Source organism: Callithrix jacchus, chromosome 14 (assembly GCF_049354715.1).
Source record: "Callithrix jacchus isolate 240 chromosome 14, calJac240_pri, whole genome shotgun sequence".
Lineage (NCBI taxonomy): Eukaryota > Metazoa > Chordata > Mammalia > Primates > Cebidae > Callithrix > Callithrix jacchus.
The window spans coordinates 84,810,235-84,832,684 of NC_133515.1; the positions used below are offsets into that span (position 1 = coordinate 84,810,235).

The 22,450-nt window shown below is 41.6% G+C and overlaps 1 protein-coding gene and 1 pseudogene across 17 annotated transcripts in view; one reads left to right on the top strand and one right to left on the bottom strand.

The window, feature by feature from the left end:
• Positions 1-22,450, bottom strand: part of LOC128928117 (uncharacterized) — a 179,065-nt gene that overhangs the window by 154,248 nt on the left and 2,367 nt on the right. For 5 of the 17 annotated variants that reach the window (XM_078349600.1, XM_078349586.1, XM_078349591.1 and 2 more), the window contains 3 exons: positions 21,716-21,846; positions 20,767-20,904; positions 480-602 (listed from right to left, as the gene is read on the bottom strand). The exons of 3 other annotated variants lie outside the window; for them this stretch is intronic. Coding sequence is in view for 2 of the 14 variants with exons in the window: in XM_078349598.1 (XP_078205724.1) it covers positions 20,767-20,769 (3 nt within the window). In the remaining 12 variants the exon portion in view is untranslated. The remainder of the gene's footprint in view (positions 1-479; positions 603-20,766; positions 20,905-21,715; positions 21,847-22,450) is intronic. 9 more of the 17 variants (XM_078349588.1, XM_078349593.1, XM_078349592.1 and 6 more) reach the window with 5 other exon arrangements.
• Positions 11,472-12,698, top strand: LOC103788051 (U2 small nuclear ribonucleoprotein B'' pseudogene; annotated as a pseudogene).

Consider the following 22,450-nt stretch of genomic DNA (forward strand, 5'->3'; position numbering starts at 1 on the left):
AAGACAGGCAGATCACATGAGGTCAAGAGTTTGAGACCAGCCTAGTCAATGTGGTGAAACCCTGTCTCTATTAAAAATACAAAAATTAGCTGGGTGTGGTGGTGGATGCCTGTAATCCTGGCTACTAGGGAGGCTGAGGCAGGATAATTGCTTGGACCCGGGAGGCAGAAGTTGCAGTGAGCTGAGATCACACCATTACACTCCAGTCTGGGCAACAAGAGCAAAACTATCTCTCAAAATGTGTGTGTGTGTGTGTGTGTGTGTGTGTGTACATAAACACACACTCTTAAGGAATGTTTATTTTCTTTATAACAAAAATGTTTAGGCCAGGCACAGTGGCTCATACATGTAATCCCAGCACACTGGGAGGCCAAGGTGGGCAGATCACGAGGTCAGGAGATCGAGACCAGCCTCACCAACATGGTGAAACCCCATCTCTACTAAAAATACAAAAATTAGCAGGATATGGTGGTACACACCTGTAATCCCAGCTACTCAGGAGGCTGAAGCAGAAGGATCAGCTTGAACCTGGGATGTGGAGGTTACAGCGAGCTGAGATCACACCACTGCACTCCAGCATGGGCGACAGGGCAAGACTCCGTCTCAAAACAAGCAAACAAAAAATGTTTATCACACGTTCATTTAAATGCTAGGCATTTAAACTTAGTTTTTTTAGGCCAGGTGCAGTGGCTCATGCCTGTAATCCCAACATTTTGGGAGGCCAAGGACGGCAGATCACTTGAGGCCAGAAGTTCAAGACCAGCCTGGTCAAGAAAAAGAAACCCTGTCTCTACTTTAAAAAAAAAAAATAGCCAGGCACGGTGGCTCAAGCCTGTAATCCCAGCACTTTGGGACGCCGAGGCGGGTGGATCACGAAGTCGAGATCGAGACCATCCTGGTCAACATGGTGAAACCCCGTCTCTACTAAAAATACAAAAAAATTAGCTGGGCATGGTGCCTGTAAACCCAGCTACTCAGGAGGCTGAGGCAGGAGAATTGCCTGAACCCAAGAGGCAGAGGTTGGGGTGAGCCAAGATCGTGCTATTGCACTCTAGCCTGGGTAATGAGAGTGAAACTCCATCTCAAAAAAAAAAAAAAAAAAAAAAAAAAATTAGGCCGGCACCGTGGTTCACGCCTCTAATCCTAGCACTTCGGGAGGCCGAGGCAGGTGAATCACGAGGTCAAGAGACCGAGACCATCCTGGCCCACATGGTGAAATCCAGTCTCTACTAAAAATACAAAAATTAGCTGGGCGTGGTGGCGTGGGCCTGTAGTCCCAGCTATTTGGGAGACTGAGGCAGGAGAATTGCTTGAACCCGGGAGACGGAGGTTGCAGTGAGCCGATATCGTGCCACTGCACTCCAGTCTGGCACCAGAGTGAGACTCTGTCTCAAAAAAAAAAAAAATTAGCCAGCTGCGGTGGTGGGTGCCTGTAATCTCTGTTACTCAGGAGACCAAGGAACAAGAATCACTTGAACCCAAAAGGCAGAAATTGCAGTGAGCCGAGATAGTGCCACTGTACACCAGTCTGGGTGAAAGAGCAAGACTCTGTGACCAAAAAAAAAAAAAACATTAATTTTTTGTTGCTGCTTTTTTTGAGACAGGGTCTCACTGTATTGCCCAGGCTGGAGTACAGTGCTACAATCAAAGCTCACTGCAACCTCCGCCTCCAAGGCTCAAGCTATCCTCCCACCTCAGCCTTCTGAGTAGCTAGAACTACAGGCATGTGTCACTATTCCTGTCTAATTTTCATATTTTTTGTACAGACAGGGTTTTGCCATGTTACCCAGGCTGGTCTCGAACTCATGGGGTTTTGTACTTTTTGTAGAGATGGGGTTTTGTCATGTTGTACAGGCAAGTCTCAAATTCCTGGGCTCAACGTTCTACACACCTCGGCCTCCCAAAGTGTTAGGATTATAGGTGTGAGCCACCATACCTGGCCTAGAATTCGTTTTAACTTTAAGAAGTATTATACTAAATTTTCTCAGACTATTTAAAGCTGTAAGTAGTTTGGGGGAGAAAGAAAAATGTTTTTCAATTAAAGACTTAAATATTACACTTTTAAAATGTTTTACTATGGAAATTTGAAAACGTTTACCAAACTAGAACATTACAATGAAGCATCACACACCCCCCACCTGTTATCACAATTATCAACACATGGCCTATCTTGTTTCATCCATACATTCAGCCACCCTCCCTCCACAAACTGGGTTATTCTGAAGCAAGCCTTAGACATTTCATTCATTAATATTATATGTAGCATATATCTCAGACAAGAACTTAAAAAAATTATACATATCAGAAAATGTATATATTCTGTATATACTGTATAAGGACTGTAATTCCTTAATATCAAATTATTTAGTCAATGTCTTAAATTTACATGGAAAAAAAACCTTTTTTTTAACAGTTGGTTTGTTCAAACCAAATTGCATTTGGTTAACACATGTCTTGAAGTATCTTTAATCTATGGGTGTCTCTCACTCTTTTTTTCTTCCCATTTACTTACAGAAGAAAACTAGTAAACTGTGCTATAGTTACCCACATTGTGTATTTTGCTAATCATACGGTCCTCTGTCCCTTGCATTTCCTGAAAATTAGAATTGAAACCTAGGCTTGTTCAGTTTCAGAGTTTTAGAAAGAAAACTTCCTAGGCGTACGGTATACCTCCTACCACACCACATCAGAGCACACAAAGTATCTATAATCTCTTTTTTGAGATGCTAAGAGACATCAGTGGATAGATACAGTCTACTTGATCCATGTATTATAAAGTCGCCCATTGGCATTTCAGTCTAATTGTTTTAGCAGCCACCAATGATCACTATCTCCATCATTTTGTTTAGGAGCTGGAAAGTGCTGCTAGTCTATTCTTCCTTTTTCATTTATAAGTCAGAGTCCTTCTAAAAAGAAATGTTTTCCACCATCTATTTGGTTATCTGAGGTACAATTCATATTTTAAAAAAAAAAAAAAGGATAAGGCTGGGCACAGTAGCTCACACCTGTAATCTCAGCACTCTGGGAGGCCAAGGGGGGTGGATAACCTAAGGTGAGGAGTTCAAGGCTATCCTGGTAAAACTCCATCCCTACCAAAAATGCAAAAATTAGCCAGGCATGGTGGCACACACTTGTTACCCCAGCTACTCGGAAGGCTGACAAAGGAAAATCGCTTGAACCCAGTAGGCAGAGGTTGCAGTAAACCAAGATTGCACCATTGCACTTCAGCCTGGGCAACAAGAGCAAAACTCCATCCCACCCCCCAAAAAAAGCAGGTTGGACATGGTGGCTCACACCTGTAATCCTAGCACTTTGGGAGGCCGAGGCAGGCGGATCAAGAGGTTCAGAATTGGAGACCAGCATGACCAACATGGTGAAACCCCCATCTCTATTAAAAATATAAAAGTTAGCTGGGTGTTGGTGGCATGTGCCCGTAATCCCAGCTACTTGGGGGGCTGAGGCAGGAGAATTGCTTGAACCCAGGAGGTGGAGGCTGCAGCAGTGAGCCAAGATTGTGCCATTGCATTCCAGCCTGAGCAACAGAGTGAGACTGTCTCAAAAAAAAGGCAGGATAAGTAACTTGGTTGTTTTTGTATTTATTGTTTTCAGAATAATTAGCTGGTTTTCTAGCATGCTCCCAAGGTGATGTTGGTTTCTGTCTGAAATACCATTATAAATCTTATGACTATAATTTTATAAAGCAGCATTACGAATTTTTTGTGCTTTAATTACTGTATTTCCTCACTTATGAATTGGCTATTCAAGGCCATCGTTCACTTACTTATATACCATTTGTGAGAGCTAATTTATATTAAATATATTGAAACGTTTACTGTCAAATGTAGTACAAACCCTTTTTCCACTTTATTCTTCATCCTTTTTATCACTATTGAATTTTCATGGAAGTTTTATTAATTTTATGTATTGTAATTGACTGCTCTTTTTATTTTAGCATGTTTACATTTAAATGTAGCTTAATATTTTTTCTATATTCATTTACATTTAACTCTTGTAATTCACATAAGAAACAGTGCATGGGCCAGGTTCCGTGGCTCATGCCTATAATCCCAGCACTTTCGGAGGCCAAGGCAGGCAGATCACTTGAGGCCAAGAGTAAGAGACCAGCCTGGCTAACATGGCCAAACCCTGGTTCTACTAAAAATACAAAGATTAGACCGGGTGCAGTGGCTCACACCTGTAATCTCAGCACTTTGGAAGGCCAAGGTGGGTGGATCACTTGAGGTCAGGAGTTCAAGACCAGCCTGCCCAACACGGCGAAACCCTGTCTCTACTAAAAATAAAACAATTAGTCAGGCATGGTGGTGAGCACCTGTAATCCTGGCTACTCATGAGGCTGAGGCAGGAGAATCACTTAAACCCTGGAGGCGGAGGCTGCAGTGAACTGGGGTCGAGCCATTGCAATCCAGCCTGGGCGACAGAGCAAGACTCCCTCGAAAGAAAAGAAGAAAAAGAAAAAGAAAGAAAGGAGGGAAGGGGGAGGGGGAGGAGGGGAGAGGGAAGGGAGAGGGAAGGGACAGGGGAGGGGAGGGGAGGGGAGGGGAGGGGAGGGGAGGGGGTAGGGGAGGGGAGGGGAGGGGAGGGGAGGGGAGGGGAGGGGGTAGGGGAGGGGAGGGGAGGGGAGGGGAGGGGAGGGGAGGGGGTAGGGGAGGGGAGGGGGGAGGGGAGGGGAGGGGGGAGGGGAGGGGGGAGGGGAGGGGAGGGGAGGGGGGAGGGGAGGGGAGGGGAGGGGAGGGGAGGGGAGGGGAGGGGAGGGGAGGGGAGGGGAAGATAGATTAGCTGGGTGTGGTGGCACACGCCTTGTTATCCCAACTAGACAGGAGTCTGAGGCTGCTATGAGCTGAGATGAGGTCACGCCACTGGACTCCAGCCTGAGGGACAGAGTGAGACTGTCCCCCCACCAAAAAAAAGAAAGAAAACGTGCCTAGATAGAAATGAGAAAAATATGCAGACACACTAGAAAAAAACTAAGAGAATAAAATGATAAAAAGAAAAAAAAAACTGAGAGAGAGAGACGAGGGGGAAAAAACCCTAAATGGCCACATATATTACTGGGCAAATATGCTGTATGAAACCACTACATTATTTTTACAAGTGGCAAAGACTACAGCAGTTTTCCAAAACTGTTAGCTTACGTTAACCCCGGGAGGGCAGTGTTTACCAAAGAAAACCTGATTCTACTAAAATGTTCATGTAACTTTAAAGTACAATTTTAGAAACTATTTTATGACAAGATGAATAACCACTCAGAAGAATTAAAAATCAACACAACACAGATTTAAATCTAGATTTTAAGAGGGTGCTTAATATATTTACTTCTTAGCTTGTGGATTCCCAATTCAGTTAATAAAAAGGATTTGAAAATTACATTTTTTGAGCAGTCAAGAATAACTGAGTTGCCTCTAAGATTCAAGTTTGATTCTAGCCTAAATAACAGGAACTGTGAGTTCATTCCAGATAATACAGATGTGCACAGTCTGATTTCTGTATAATCTACTTGATTATTACATTTAAAATATGCAAATTAATAATACAGTGACCTTTACGTAGAGTTCTATCAGTGTCATAAGGCTCATTTAACCGCCCAAAAGCTTTAATTAGGGTAACTTGTGCCATAGCAGTAAATCAGATCAGCCAGCAATATAGAGTGAGAAGAGATGAGGGCTTATGCTATAGAACAATGTATCAACCTTTGAGAGCCAGAGAAGAAAAGCTAGCAAATAAACTAACCAGAGGGATAAGAAAAAAAAACAGAAAACTTTGGTGTTTCAGAAAAGACAAAAGTATTCTAAGGTGGTCGACAATGACAAATGCTGCCTAGAAGCTGAGATAACAACAGAAATGTATCCCCTGTATTTTGCAACAAAGGGATCTTTAATTAGCTTTGTCAATTTAGATTCCACTTAATCTGGAGGGAAGAAATCAGATGTAAGGGGATTTAGCATTGACTGGAGTCTAGAGGTAGCAACAGGGAATTAAAACAACTCTAGGACAATAAAGGAAGCAGAAAATGTGGAATTGAGGAATAATTGTCTTGTCAAATGAAGTTTCACTGAACGAGGATAAAGGGAAACCCAAATATCCCTTAGATATATCCCATCTCCCTGCTTCCCACCAGTATTTCCCTGCAAGTAATTTCGGATACAGTTTTTGACAAACTCCTCATCATCTGAACTTGAGCTACTAGTTCAGACACTCAAGAACAAAATAAATTCAGAAGATGGATGTGGTTTCCTTCAGCCACTGAACTCACTATACGAACACTCACCTGAGTTTAGGAGCTCAACACACGAGAATAGCAAGGAACACATTCAGCCAGAAATGTTACCCAACAGAGCCTTCAGAGGAAAGGGGGAAAAGGTCCTTACCTGGCTGTTTAGCAGTATCTGTTGATCACTACCTGTGTCCCGAGATGCACTTTTCTGTTCAGCTTCTGTCACACTAGACTCTTGTTGGTTCACTCTACTCTACTTCTCTACTAGGAACTTCCTCATACTCCACAGTCTTTCCATGTTTGTCTTCTTCAGGATTCTTTTCTCCTCAATTTCTACTCTCCTCAGACATTTTCATCCTCCCACAGCTTCAAAAATAGCTATGCTCCTATAGCAGCACCCTAGACATTCCCAGTACGGTTTATCACAGTGCACTGGTTTTTTGTCTTTGAGACAGGGACTCGCTTTGTCGCTGGAGTGAAGAGACACCATCAGAGCTCACTGCAGCCTCAGGCAATCCTCCCACCTCAGCCTCCCAAGTAGCTAGGACTACAAGTGTGAGCCACCATGCCCAGCCTTATGCATCTGGTATTACTAGTGCCTATTACATGACGGATATAAAACACTTAATGGTTGGCTGATGAAATTAGGAACACAGGTGGCAAGATTAGCTTTAGACACTAGTAAAAATGCCTCTTCAAAAAAATAAAATAAATAAACCCCATCTCCACTCAATATACAAAAAATTAGCCGGGCATGTGGCACACGCCTATAGTCCCAACTACTCGGGAAGTTGAGGCAGGAGAATCACTTGAACCTGGGAGGCGGACGTTATAGTAAGCCAAGATTGCACATTGCACTCCAGCCTGCGTGACAGCGAGACTCCATCTCAAAAAAAAAAAAAAAAAAAAAAAAGTCCCCAGTACTTGTACGACTCACAGCCCTAATTAATTTTTTTAAGATAAGAGTCTCGCCCTGTTGCCCAGGCTGGGGTGCAGTGGCAGGATCTCAGCTCACTGCAACCTCCACCTCCCAGGTTCAAGCAATTCTCCTGCCTCAGCCTCCTGAGTAGCTGGGTTTACAGGCATGTGCCACCATGCCCAGCTCATTTTGCAGTTTTTGTAGAGACAGGGTTTAATCATGTTGGCCAGGCTGGTCTCATAACCTTGATCTCAGATGATCCACCTGTCTTTGCCTCCCAGAGTGCTAGGACTACAGGTGTGATTCCCCCACAAGGAGTCAACCCTGATTAAGTCTACCACCTGAACCAACCCAAAGACCAGCAGCATGAAGGAAGATGGTATGGAAGGAACAGAAAAATCCAAGAAAAGACAGGCTCGGTGACTCACACCCATAATCCCAGCTACTCAGGAGACTGAAACAAGAGACGGCTTGAGGCCAGGAGTTTGAGACCAGCCTGAGCAACATAGTAAGACCCTATCTCTGAATAAAAACTTAATTAGCCAGGCATGGTGGCATATGCCTACAGTTGCAGCTACTTGGGAGGCTGAGGTAGAAGGATTGCTTTAGGCCAGGAGTTGGAGACAAGCAGGGATTAATACAGTGAGACCCCATTTCTACAAAAAATAAAATAAATAAAAAATAGCCAGGTGTGGTAGTGCACACCTGTAGTCCTGGCTACTCAGGAGGCTGAGGTGGGAGGATCACTGGAGCCCAGGAGTTCCAAGCTGCATCGAGCTGTGATTGAACTATTAGGTGACATAAGCAAGACACTGTCAAAGAAGAAGAAGAAGAGAAGGAGAAGGAGAAGGAGAAGGAGAAGAAGAGGAGGAGGAAAAGTTCAGAGAAAAAAACAAGACTAGAATAACGGGGGTAAGAGTGTTAGCTTTGGGTTTTTTTTTTTCTTTAAGAATGAAAGTTGGCGAGGAAGACCAACCAAAAAAAAAAAAGAATGAGAGGAATTGGCTGGGTGCAGTAGCTCACACCTGTAATCCCAGCACTGTGGGAGGATAAGGGAAGCAGGTAACCTGAGGTAACCAGTTCAGTACCAGCCTGGCCAACATGGTGAAACCCCATCTCTACTAAAAATACAAAAATAAGCCAGGCATGGTGGTACACGCCTGTAGCGTCAGCTACTCGGGAGGCTAAGGCACAAGAATGGATTGAACCCAGGAGGCAGAGGTTGCAGCAAGCTGAGATCAGGCCACTGCACTCCAGCCTAGACGACAGAGGGAGACTCTCAAAAAAAGAATAATTACATTGTGCTGTAGAGTATTCCAAGATCTCTTGTATTTGTGGAAACTTCAGGAGGCTGGCAAAAAAGTAGAAGGCCAGGCACTGTGGCTCACATCATAATCCCACTGTTTGGGAGGCCAAGGAACAAGGATAGATGGAGGCCTGGAGTTTGAGACCAGCCTGGGGCAAAATAGTGAGATCCTGCCTCTACAAAAAAAAAAAAAAATCTTAAGGTGTTAAAAAGCTGTAAGCAGGATAAGTATAGGAAAAAAAAAAAAAGGTATGAAATGAGAAAAATGTGAAAGTAAAAGAAATTTATATCCCCTCCCATCAGTCTTTTCTGCCCTCTACAATATATCCTACAAATGCCCCAATCTGCTTAAAACAGATACATTATTATCTCCTGCCTAAAAATTCTCTATTATTCCTAGAAAATACCTGTCAGCCCAACTTCTACAACCCTCCACATTTTGCCCCCAACCTACCTTTTCTGGTTTTACCTACCATTATGCTACACAGCACTCACAGGTTAATTAGCCACACATCAAACATATCTTGCAATTTTCAGCCTTTCCTCTTTTCAGCTCTTCCCTCTGCCTTGAATACCCTTGCCTATTCTTCACCTGTAAATACTTTATCCGTCATCCTTGAATACCCAAGTCAAACCTTCTTTGAGGCAACCCTGCTCCATCACACTCCCAAATTTTAGTATTACTATTAGACTGCTATTATAACAACACAGATTCATTTTATTTATAAACTCTATTATCCAACACAGTAAAACAACACAAACTTATCTCACAGTCTAAAGTGTGTCACAATTCTGGGCACAGGGTCCTCCATGTAGGACCTCACTAGGCTGAAATTGCAGCATCAGCTAAGGCTGTGAGTTCACCTGAGTCTTGGAGTACTCTTCCAAGCTCACTAGTTGTTAGTTGTTGGCAGCTTTCAGTACCTTTTGGGTACAGGACTGAGGCTCTGTTTACCATCAGCTCTTAGACGAGAGTCACTCAGCTCCTAGAGGCTGCCTGCCATTTCTTGCCACATGGTCTTCTCCACAGGCAATTCAAAACATGGTTTGTTTGCTTCAAGACCAGAAGGAAAATCTTTCTTGCTTCTCTCTGACCTCTAGATTGTGTTTTAAAAGGCTTGATTACATCAGGGGTTCACCCTTTTGATAGAGTACAGTCACTCCTTGATGCCCATGGAGGAGTGGTTCTAGGACCATCTGCAGGTGTCAAAAACTCAAGTCCCAAAGTTGGCCCTGTGTAACTTGCTAATACGACAAGTACTACAAGGCAGCCCTCCATATATACAGGTTTCGCATCCCTGGAATACTGAGTTTTCAATGCGCATTTGGTTGCAGATGTGGAACCCACTGATATAGAGGGCTGACCATATTTAATGCAAAAAAACCACCCATAAGTGGACCCATGCAGTTCCAACCAGTGTTGCTCAAGGGTCAGCTGTAATTATCTCTGCAAAATACCTTGATCTTTGCTGTAAAACATAACCAAATCATGGGAGTTGTTACATCCCATGTATTCATAGGTCCTGCTCATGCTCAAGGGATATTATACAGATGAGAATATTCTGGCCATCTTAAAATACTACCAAAACTAAATTCCCATGAGATTTATATATATACATACGTGTGTGTGTCTGTGTGTGTGTGTGTGTATATATATATATATTTTTTTTTTTTTTTTTGAGACAGGGTCTCCCTATGTAGCCCAGGCTGGAGTGCAATGGCACAATCTCAGATCACTAAAGCCTCAACCACTTGGGCTCAAGCTACCCCCTTCCACCTCAGCCTCCTGACTATCTGGGACCACAGGCATGCACCACCATTCCTAATTTTTTTACTATCTGTAGAGATGAGGTCTCACTATGTTGCCCAAGCTGGTCTCAAACTCCTGGACTCAAGTGATTCTGCTGCCTAAGCCTCCCAAAGTGCTGGGATAACAGGTGTGAGCCACTGTGGCCAGCCTATACATTTTTTCTTTGCTTTTCTTTTTTTTTTTTTTAGGCAAGTCTCTCTCTGTCTTGCCCACGCTGCAGGCTAGAGTGCAGTGACGCAATCTCTGTTCCTCTGCCTCCCAGGTTCAAGTGATTCTGCTGCCTTGGCCTCCCAAGTAGCTAAGATTACAGGAGCGCACCACCATGCCCAGCTAATTTTTGTTTTAGTAGAGACAGGGTTTCACCATGTTGGCCAGACTGGTCACAAATTCCTAACCTTGTGATCTGTCCAGCTTGGCCTCCCAAAGTGCTAGGATTACAGGCATGAGCCAAGGTGCCCAGCCCAGCCTATGTATTTTTTTATTTTTTTTTCTGAGACGGAGTTTTGCTCTTGTTATTTTTAAAAGACAGTCTCGGGCCAGGTGCGGTGGCTCACGCCTGTAATCCCAGCACTTTGGGAGGCCAAGGCGGGTGGATCACAAGGTCAAGAGATCGAGACCATCCTGGTCAACATGGTGAAACCATGTCTCTACTAAAAATACAAAAAAATTAGCTGCGCATGGTGGCGTGTGCCTGTAATCCCAGCTACTCAAGAGGCTGAGGCAGGAGAATTGCCTGAACCCAGGAGGCGGAGTTTGCGATGAGCCAAGATCGCGCCATTGCACTCCAGCCTGGGTAACAAGAGCGAAACTCTGTCTCAAAAAAAAAAAAAAAAAAAAAGACAGTCTCACTACATTGCCCAAGCTGGTCTTAAACTCCTGAGCTCAAGAGATCCTCTTCCCTTAGCCACCTGAATAGCTGAGATTATAGGCGGGCACCACTGCAGCCAGCAGTAGCAGTATATTTTTTAAATAACATTTTCATAAATATCAGTAATAACCCATTAAAAGTATAATGGAAAAAAGAGTATTTTTAGTAACTAAAAACATAAAACTTGTATAAATCATCACAGCTTCTATAAATCATTTTTCTGCCTTCTATTACATTGTGAACTCCAAGATGGCAAAGACAGTGCTCTCCATGTTTCTCATAAGCACTGATATAGCACAGAATCAGTGAAGTATTCAATCAACACCAATGGATGGAATAAAATGAATTGCAGTTGATGCAACAGGAAGACACTCTTTTAAGGTCAAAAGCAGAAGATGAAAACAGTATTTTATTATTTACTCATGACCAAAATCAATTCATTTTGAACAAATTACGAAAATGCAGTTAGATTCACACTCAAACATCATTACTAAAAACGGTGGCAGGAGGTAGAGAAGAAAAGAGGAGCAGAAGATACTGTGCAAATAAGGGGTAGTTCTGGGGTAGAGATGTCAGCAATTGAGATGTGAGGCAGGAGACGAAAGACGGTGTACGCCTTAGATTATTTACTGTTTTTGAAGAATTTAACGCAAACATGGATATCAGACCAAATCATACAACTTATATCAACAATATGAATGACAAAATTAAAAAGGAAGAACTGAAGAGATCCCTCTATGCCCCGTTTTCTCAGTCTGGTCATGTGGTGGACATTGTGGCTTTAAAGGCCATGAAGATGAGGAGACAGGCCTTTGTCATATTTAAGGAACTGGGCTCATCCATGAATGCTTTAAGACAGTTACAAGGATTTCCATTTTATGGTAAACCAATGCAAATACAGTATGCAAAAACAGATTCGGATATAATATCTAAAATGCACGGCACTTTTGCTGACAAAGAAACAAAAAAAGTCAAAACTGTGGAACAGACTGCAGCAACCACAAACAAAAAGCCTGGCCAGGGAACTCCAAATTCAGCCAATACCCAAGGAAATTCAACACCAAATCCTCAGGTCCCTGATTACCCTCCACACTATATTTTATTCCTTAATAACTTACCAGAAGAGACTAATGAGACGATGTTATCCATGCTGTTTAATCAGTTCCCTGGCTTCAAGGAAGTACGTCTAGTACCAAGGTGGCATGGCATTGCTTTTGTTGAATTTGAAAATGATTGGCAGGCTGGAACTGCCAGGGATGCTTTAGAGAGATTTAAGATCACAACATCCCATGCTATGAAGATCACCTATGCCAAGAAATAACATTTGGGATAGTCGTCTTTAAAGGACTTGGTATTATGTGTTTATTTTGAGAACATTTAGTTGGGTCATTTTAATAGCTAGAGATTAGGGAGAGTGAAAGTGAAATTTTTGTGAAGGACTTAAACTAGTGTTTCTTTAGCCTTGGGGAACTTTGAAATACGAAGGCCTTCATTTTGTACAATACACTTTTATTTGTATTCTGTGTATATAATGGTTTCTTTATTGACCCACTGCCCTATCATCAAATGACCATTCTAGTCTAAAACACATCTTAAGGTTTATAAAACCGTGTAAAAGGATGCTTACTTTGCTAGTGTTATTTTGGAGGAGCTAATAATATAACATCATTGAACTATTTTAACAAACGTTAAGTAGAATTAGATCACAGAAGCTTGTAGGTGACTTGTATTAATGGTAACAGTGATTGTTCTGGGTATTAGAAGAAAATGAGACCCAGGCAGTGTCTAAATTTGATCTCTGTATCCTTTAAAGAAATGAATGTATTTTGCTGCTGGTAGGCATTCCACAAATATTTTTCATTCAGTATTAAATAAAGGCTGTGCTTACTGTTTACTGAGAAAACAGAGAATACTGTCTTCAGACTTTGTATTTAATGTCCTTTCATGAGGCACAACTGTTCCTAAGGTTAATACCCAGCCTCTTTATTGAAAGACCTCCAGGGAAAAAATTTTATAATCTACAGTCTTTTTTTGTTTTTCTTTAAGACAAATAGGTTGATTAATAAAGAGTTGCCAGTGCTAAAAAAAAAAAAAAAAAAAAAAGAGAGAGAGAGAGAGAGATGTGAGGCAGGAGAGTGGGGCTGTGTACAGAATCTGCTGAACACAGCTGGGTTACGTCTCTGGGTGATTCCGCATTGACTCTGGGAAACAAGCAGCAAATGAGGATATCCTGAAATAAAACAGGTTTTCATCAGAACTGTCTCAAACCTCTGCACTTACTTACTGCTAAGAAATCATTGCTCTCTTGCTCTCATTTTTTTAAATAGAGACAGGGCCTTGCTTTGTTGCCCAGACTGGTGTCCAGCTCCTGGCCTCAAGTGATCCTTCTGTCTTGGCCTCTCAAAGTGCTGGGATTACAGGTGTGAGCTGGCCCAAAAATAACATCTTTATATATTTAGTTTTCCTACTCAGAAACACAAAATAATTCACATTTATTAATTCCTAAGTAATATTAAAAAACAGTGCTTACAATACGCCAGGCATTGTACAAATAACTTTTTATACATTTTCACCTCATCACTTAACACCCCAAATCGAAGGTTTTTTATCCCCATTTTAAAGCTGGGGAAATTGAGACCGCTTAGAAAACATCAAGTCTTACAACTCCAAACATGGTCCTTGGACCACAGCACCAGAATCACCTGGGAACCTGTTAAAAATGAAGACCGTCTGGCCACACCACAGACATACTGAGTCAAAATCTCTATTATGACAAGATCCCCAGATGATTCTTATGCACACCAATGTCTGAGCACTGGTTTAAATAACTAGCTCAAGCTAATACAATAAACAGTAAAGCCAAGATCAAATCCAGATCTGTGTGATTCAAAGTCCATGTTCTTAACCACCAACTAATAGTTAGTTTTCTTAAATAGGGTCCACATATTTATTGTTAACACTAGTCCCAGCCAGGCACAGTGGCTCATGCCTGTAATCCCAGCACTTGCAGAGGCCAAGGTAGGAAGGTCACTTGAGCTCAGGAGTTTTAGACAGCTTAGGCAACATAGTGATACTCTGTCTCAACAACAACAACAAAAAAATTTAATTTTAAAATTAGCCAGGCTTGGTGACACAAGTCTGGGTCTTAGCTACTCTGGAGGCTGGAGACAGGAGGATATCTTGAACCCAGGAGTCTGAGGCTGCAGTGAGCTGTGATCACACCACTGCACTCCAGCATGAGCAACAGAGCAAGACAGTCTTATTTGGGGGGAAAAAAAAAAAAGGCCTTCACAAGTTATTATTAAAAATAGTCCTTTTTCCGCTGGGTGCAGTGGCTCACGCCTGTAATCCCAGTACTTTGGGAGATTGAGGCAGGCGGATCACAAGGTCAGGAGATCCAGACCATCTGGCTAACACGGTGAAATCCTGTCTCTGCAAAAAATAAAAAAAATTAGCCAGGCATGGTAGCACATCTCTGTAGTCTCAGCTACTCAGGAGGCTGAGGCAGGAGAATCGTTTGAACCCAGGAGGCAGAGGTTGCAATGAACCGAGATCATGCCACTGCACTCTAGCCTGGGTGACAGAGGGAGACTCCATCTCAAAAAAAAAAAAAAAGTCCTTTTTCCATTATGTCTTTCATGTCTTTTAGTATGCAAACCATTTTTCTATTATCTTTATCTTGTAATCCATCCCTTTTTACATTCTTACGCAAACACAAAATATACACAAAAAAAGAAAACCTTTCATAACACTAATGTATTTCATGGTTACATCTGTTTCTTACAAAATTTGTCAGAACCTCTCAAATCAGACATAAACTCATCATTATAAATCAATAGCAAAACTTTAAAAATGTGTACCATTTAGAAATAAGTCACTAACACCATTGAACACTTATTTGAAATTGAATATGGCTGAATAATTCAAACATCACTGAGTTAAAGATTCAAGATGACATGGGCCATCCCAGGCTGAGAACTTCAATGAAAGTCCACTCTAGTATCAACTCCTAATTAATGTCAGTAGCCAAGAAATTTTCAAATGGAAACTCTCTCACAACATAATTTTTGCCAAAAGATGGATCAACTTACTCAGAGGATGGTATAAATAGTTTTACAACAAAATGAGAGGATTGCTTGAGCCCAGGAATTCAAGATTACCAAGGGCAACATGCTGAAACCCTGTCCCTACAAAAATACAAAAAATTAGCCAGGCATGGTGGCACATGCCTGTAGTCCCAGCTTCTCGAGGGGCTGGGGTGGAAGGATCACCTGAGCCTGGGAGGTCAAGGCTACAGTGAGCTGAGATCACACCACTGTACTTACTCCAGCCTAGGCAACAGAGTGAAATGCTGTCTCCAAAAAAAAAAAAAAAGTGAGAAAAATAATCTTCTCTTTTATCTCCAATTTTAAAAAGTTACAAAAAAAAGATTTAGCATTCCTATGTAAGAAACTTAGTTAAGGTCTACAAGTAAAAACACTTTAAAAGAAAGTCTTTTTTTGTTTTTGAGACAGGGTTTTTGCTCTTGTCGTTCAGGCTGGATTGCAATGGTGCGATCTCAGCTTACTGCAACCTCTGCCTCCCGGGTTCAAGGCATTTTCCTGCCTCAGTCTCCTGAGTAGCTGGGTTTACAGGTGCCCGCCACCACACCCAGCTAATTTTTGTATTTTTAGTAGAGACATTTTACCACGTTGGCCAGAATGGTCTTGATCTCTTGGCCTTGTGATCCACCCACCTCAGCCTCCCGAAGTGCTGGGATTACAGGTGTGAGCCACTGCGCACAGCCTAGGCTTTAAGATGAAAGAAGCATTTGTGAACTTACAGAAGCTCTTTACTACAGAATCTCCACTAGAGCCTCAATTCACCATAACAGCTAACAGCTCAGATGCATCTTCAAAAGATGTAATACAGCCTGAGTAGGGAACATAGTGAGACCCCCATCTGTACAAAAAAAAATTTTTTTTCATTAATAATTAACCTGGTGACCAGGCGTGATGACTCAGACCTGTAATCCCAGCACTTTGGGAGACCAAGGCAGGTAGATCACGAGATCAAGAGATCGAGATCATCCTGGCCAACATGGTGAACCCTGTCTCTACTAAAAATACAAAAATTAGCCGGGCGTGGTGGCATGCACCTATAGTCCTAGCTACTTGGGAGGCTGAAGCAGGAGAATCGCTTGAACCCAGGAGACGGAGGTTGCCGAGATCATACCACTGCATTCCAGCCTGGTAACAGAGCAAGACTCTGTCTCAAAAAAAAAAAAAATAACAACCTGATACGATGGCACATGCCTGTCACCCTGGCTATTCAGAAAGCCGAGGCAGTAGGATAGTTTGAGCCCAGGAGGTCAAGGCTGGGAATGCCACTGCACTTCAGCCTGGTCAACAAAGCAAGACCCCATCTCAAAAAAGAAAAAAAAAAAGAAGGCAGATATTAAATATACAAGTAATGACATGAAAAGATATCCATGATATTCATAAAGTTATGGAATTTCATGTAAAACAAAGGTATACCTGTTTGTATAAACAGGGTAAAAAAATCCAGAAATCCATATGTAACAAGCTAGCAACCATAGTTAATTTCAGTATGGTAAATATTTTTAATATTTCAGTACGCAGACTTACTTAGTCCCCGTTTTCAGTATATTGAATCATCCAGGATTAACTCTATATACTTCTACTTGTTTGTTTAAAAAAAAAAAAAAAAAAAGAGCCTATATTGAATAGGAAATAAATTTAAAGCAAGTATCACTGTTTTAAAATCATATTTAATATTCTAAAATGTAGTACATTCAATAACCTTTTAACAGTAAAAACATAAGAATCACACTGTACTAAAAATACTAAATTATAAAATACCATAAACTATGAGGACGGCCTCTGTGAGATGTAAAAAGAAAGAATACAGAACTAGAGGGGCATTCAGAGTTCTTTTGTAAACATGACAAAGATAGCAAGCTTAGTTATATCTTCCACACACAGGCCTCCTTTCAGACAGCTTTTGTAGTGGGGGAAAAAAAATGTCCCTTCACCCACAGCAAAACCGTCCAGCTTCTCAAGCGTAGACAGAATCTGTGGATGGGAAAGCAGCAGGACTTTCGCAAACCAGAGGTTTTTTCTCAACGCCTTTCGGAATTCTATAAGAGATGCAGGAGTAGCAGCAGCAGCAGCACCTTTCATAGAAATTTTTAATTTAAGTGTTCAAAAAAGATTCTGCCTTTTTCCAAACCCCTTCAACAAGCTAGGAGGCTTGTCTGCTTTCCAGATAGGGCAATAAGAACAGGACAGAAAAAAATTACAAAATTAACACAAAATTTATAATATGGCAAGAAGGAAGGTAAGTCAAGCACAGTGTTACATCAAGCCACCTACTACTAACAGACTTGCAGAAAGTAATTTCATGAATATTAATACACAGTTGTTTTGAAAATTATGCATGAGAGCAGTTTCTCAATTTTTTTTTTAATTAAAGAACTTTGTATTAAACTCTTAGGTGAAAGAAGAAATAAATTATAGAATTCCAGAAAAACAATGAGTAAAAAATTTACATACAGATCTATGGGATAAATGTAAAGCAGAGATCAGAGGAAAATTCACAAGACCAAAGAGCTACATCAATTAAAAATTAGCAGACCACAGCAGCTCACACCTGCAATCCAAACATTTTAGGAGGCCAAACAGGCAGATCGCTAGAGCCCAGGAATTTGAGACCAGGCCGGTCAACGTGGCAAAACCCCATCTCTACAAAAAAAATATAAAAATTAGCCAGGCATGGTAGTGTGCGCTGGTGGTCCCAGGGTACTTGGGAGGCTGAGGCAAGCGGATCCGTTAAGCCTAGGAGGCAGAAGCTGCAGCTCCCTGAGATCACGCCACTGCACTCCAATCTGGGCAACATGCAAGACACTGTCTCAAGGGAAAAAAAAAATTAAAAATGAAAATAAATAGGCCAGGTGCAGTGGCTCATGCCTGTAATCCCAGCACTTTGGAAGGAGAGGTGGGAGGATCACAAGGTCAAGAGATCAAGACCATCCTGGCCAACATGGTGACACCCCATCTCTACCAAAAATACAAAAATTAGCTGGGCATTATGGCAAGCACCTGTAATCCCAGCTATTTGGGAGGCTGAGGCAGGAGAATTGTTTGAATCCCAGAGGCGAAGGTTACCGTGAGCTGAGATCCACCACTGCACTGCAGCCCAGGCGCCAGAGTGAGACTCCTTTTAAAAAAAAATAAAAAATAAAGTAAATAAATTCTCAACTCAAATAGCTAGAAAGGTAACAAAGGAAACCAAAACAGAGCCTAAAAGTTAAACTGTAAAGGTTCAAGTGAACTACTGAGGTCAGAGAATAAAAAAACAATTCATAAACAAAATCCTTTTCTTTGGAGAAAAAAAAAACTGCACAAAAAGAACCACTAGCAATATTAATTAAAAAAAAAGATAGTAATACAAATACACAAAGTAAGCATCAATAAGGGAAAAATAACTATAAAGAGAGAAAATTTTAAATTCTAAGAGATTTTCCACAGCTTTAGGCAAATAAATTTGAGAATCTATATCATATGGATAATTGTTAATGAAAATACAATTTACTAAAATTGAACCTCATAGAGAGAGGATGTTAGGCAAACTAAGCTCCACAGAAGAAATACACAAAATTATCAAGGAATTGGCTCATCAAAAAGGACTGGGCCCAGATGGTTTCTCAGAAGAATTTTTTCCCAGAAGTCTCAATGTATTGGCTCTTGTGGGGGGTTATAAGTTCTTTTTTCCCCCCCAATACTTTTTGGGGAACAGGTAAGTGTTTGGTTACATGGATAAGTTCTTTAGTGGTGATTTCTGAGATTCTGGTGTACCCATCACCTGATCAGTGCACACTGTACCCAATGTGTAGTCTTTTATCCCTCACCCCCTCCCACCCTTCCCCCACCCAGAGTCCCCAAAGTCCATTCTATCATTCTTAGGCCTTTGCGTCCTGATAGCTTAGCTCTCAGTTTCTCAAGGTTTAGCGCATGCCACTGATAATGCTTTCTCACCAATTTTTATATATCCATGAGCCAAGATTCTGCCCAGTTTTACTTTCTAAAGTTTGTATAATAAAAATTGGCCAGGCGTGATAATCTCAGCTACTTGGAGGGCTGGGGCGGAAGAATCGCTTGAATCCGGGAGGTGGAGGTTGCAGTGAGCCAAGATAGCACCATTGCACTCCAACCTGGGCAACAGAGTGAGACTCCATCTCAGAAAATAATATTTCCATTTTCTACACTGCCTAGCTCAAAGTAATTAGCCTACCAATGTCATCCCTTTAATGGAAATTTTCTTTTACCTTATTCCCTAAAATTAAATAAGGTAAATGACAAAAACTAAAATATTGTATACATTCAAAATATTAACCAAGGAATCAAGTCTACATAAATTAAAAAAAAAAAAAAAACTTTTTCTTTAGTCTACAAATTATATTCCAAAGATCTAAACTACAGGTTATATTCCTCATCTCTAACACCCACACCTTGTTTCTCATATGTTTCATCACTTTCCTCCCAAAAAAATACCCAACGTCCCTTCAGTGTATAATCTCTAAAGTCTGCCTCTCCATCTCTTCCACCTACCATCACACACATAACATTTGTCCTTTTGGAACTCTTTTGCCTTGTAACGCTTCTCCAGCGATGGGTAAGGAGGGAAAAGTCAAAAAGTAAACAAGTTGGATAAGACTGCTATTTTCAAAGTTTTGCTTTGCAAAAACTGCTAAAATCCTCGGGATGTAATCAAATATTTAGACGATTCATCTTCCTTTTTAATGAGCGTAACTTTGAACATAATCCTAAAGTCAATGCAGGCAAGGTGCAGTGGTTCACACCTGTAATCCTAACACTCTGGGAGGCCGAGGCAGGCAGATCGCTTGAGTCTAGGAGTTGGAGACCAGCCTGAAAAACTTGGTGAGACCCGTCTCTACAAAAAAAAGTTTAAAAATTAGCTGTGGGCCCTGTGCAGTGGCTCGCGCCTATAATCCCATTACACTGAAAGGCTGAGGTGGACAAATCACCTGAGCCCAGGAGTTCAAGACCAGCCTGTGAGACATGGCAAAACCCCATCAATACAAAAAATCAGCTGGGCATAGCAACACATGCCTGTAGTACCAACTACTTGGGAAGCTCAGTCAGGACAACTCCTCAAGCCCAGCAGGCAAAAGCTGCAGTGAGCCAAGATCACGCCACTGCATTCCAGCCTGGGCAACTGAGTGAGACCCCATCTCTCTCTCTCTCTCTCTCTCTCTCTCTCTCTCTCTCTCTCTCTCTCTCTCACACACACACACACACACACAAATTAGCTGTGCATAGTGGCACATGTGTGTACTACTAGCTACTCCACAGGCTAAGGGGGAGGAGCCCTTGAGCCTAGGAGCTGGGTTTCAGTGAGCCGTGATCGCATAATTGCACTTTAGCCTTAGTGACAAAGTAAGACCCTGCCTCAAAAAATAAAGTCAGTGTAGCCAGGCGTGGTGGCTCCCGCCTATAATCCCAGCACTTGGGGAGGCCGAGGAGGGTGGATCACGAGGTCAAGATATCGAGACCATCCTGGTCAACAAGGTGAAACCCTGTCTCTACCAAAAATACGAAAATTAACTGACCATGGTGGTGCACGCCTGTAGTTCCAGCTACTCAGGAGGCTGAGGCAGGAGAATTGCATGAACCCAGGAGGTGGAGGTTACGGTGAGCCGAGATCGTGCCATTGCACTCCAGTCTGGGCAAGCAGAGCGAAACTCCGTCTCAAAAAATAAATAAATAAATAAATAAATAAATAAATAAATAAATAAAGTCAGTGTAATAGTTCTCAATATCCCTGGTTAGGTACAAGTTTTTCAATTTAAATTGTACTAAACACTACAATATATATAGCTCACCCAAATCATTCATTACCGCCACCACTACTGTCCTTAAAATTTAAAACATACAGCTGAGTATGATGGCCCACGTCCATAATCTCAGTACTTCGAGAGGCTGAGGCAGGACTATCGCTTGAGCCCAGGAGTTCAAGACCAGCCTCAGCAACATAGGGAGACCCTATCTCTACCAAAAAAAAAATAATTAATTAATTAGCTGCGAGTGATGACGCACACCTGCAGTCCCAGCTACTCTGGAGGCTGAGGCAGGAGGATTGCTTGAAGGGTTGGCTGAGGTTGCCATGAGCCACCATTACGGCACTGCACTCGGCTTGGGCGACAGAGCCAAATCATGTCCCCAAAAAAAAAAAAAAAAAAAAGTAAAACATGTGAAACTATTAACTAAATACTAGAATAATGCTTTTTGTAACTAGCATATTTAAATAAGACAAATGAGATCAACAGGGAGGCAGTACAGTGTAGTCAATGTGCATTCAAGATCAGCCGAATCACAGCTGATCAACAGGGAGGCAGTACAGTGTAGTCAATGTGCATTCAAGATCAGCTGAATCACAGCTCCATCACCTCTCTCTGGGGTCCTTAGTTACTGGGGCGAGTGTATACATTTAAGTTCATTTTATCAGCCTTTGGGCATCATCTAACATAATAATTATGAAGCCAGACCAGTGACACATACCTGTAGTCCCAGCTACTTGGGAAGCCTGGACAGGATGATCACTTGAGCCCAGAAGTTCAAGGCTGTAGTATACCACGATCATACATGTGAAGCCACTGCACTCCTGCCTGGGCAACACAGCAAAACCCATTCTAAATAAATAAATAAAGTGATAATAATAATTATGAATCTTACTATTTTGCTTTCTTAGTTTATAGTAACCTTACCTCAAACCATGTAGCTCTCCCACATACACACACACACACACACACACACACACCTGTATCATCCCAGTATCACATATATACATCTAAGGTGTTGAATAGATCTGTTGCTATATTATTGGTTAGGAAAACAACCCGATTTTAGTAGTACTCTCTAAAACATGATAGCTCTACAATGGAGGTACCAAGAACACATGAAATAAGAAACAGACACTTGCTTTCTTGATGAAACTGTTTCTAGATCACTTGACATCCTAATGCCTAAGAAATAAGTTTAAGCGCCTTAAAACCTCTTTCCTATTCCTCCTGATCTAAATACTAGCATTCTTATTTAAGTCAAAGTTACTTTCGGTTGTCAAATCACTAATTTTCTAGTTTTAATTCTTCTGCAGCCTGAAATATTACAGATGTATCTTTGCCCAGTCCTTTCATTTTCATCTATTTCTCCTAAAAATAGAAATATTTTGAACACTGAGATTTAGTTTAATCCAGTCACGTATAGGTAACAAAATAACCCCAAAAAATTAGAGCG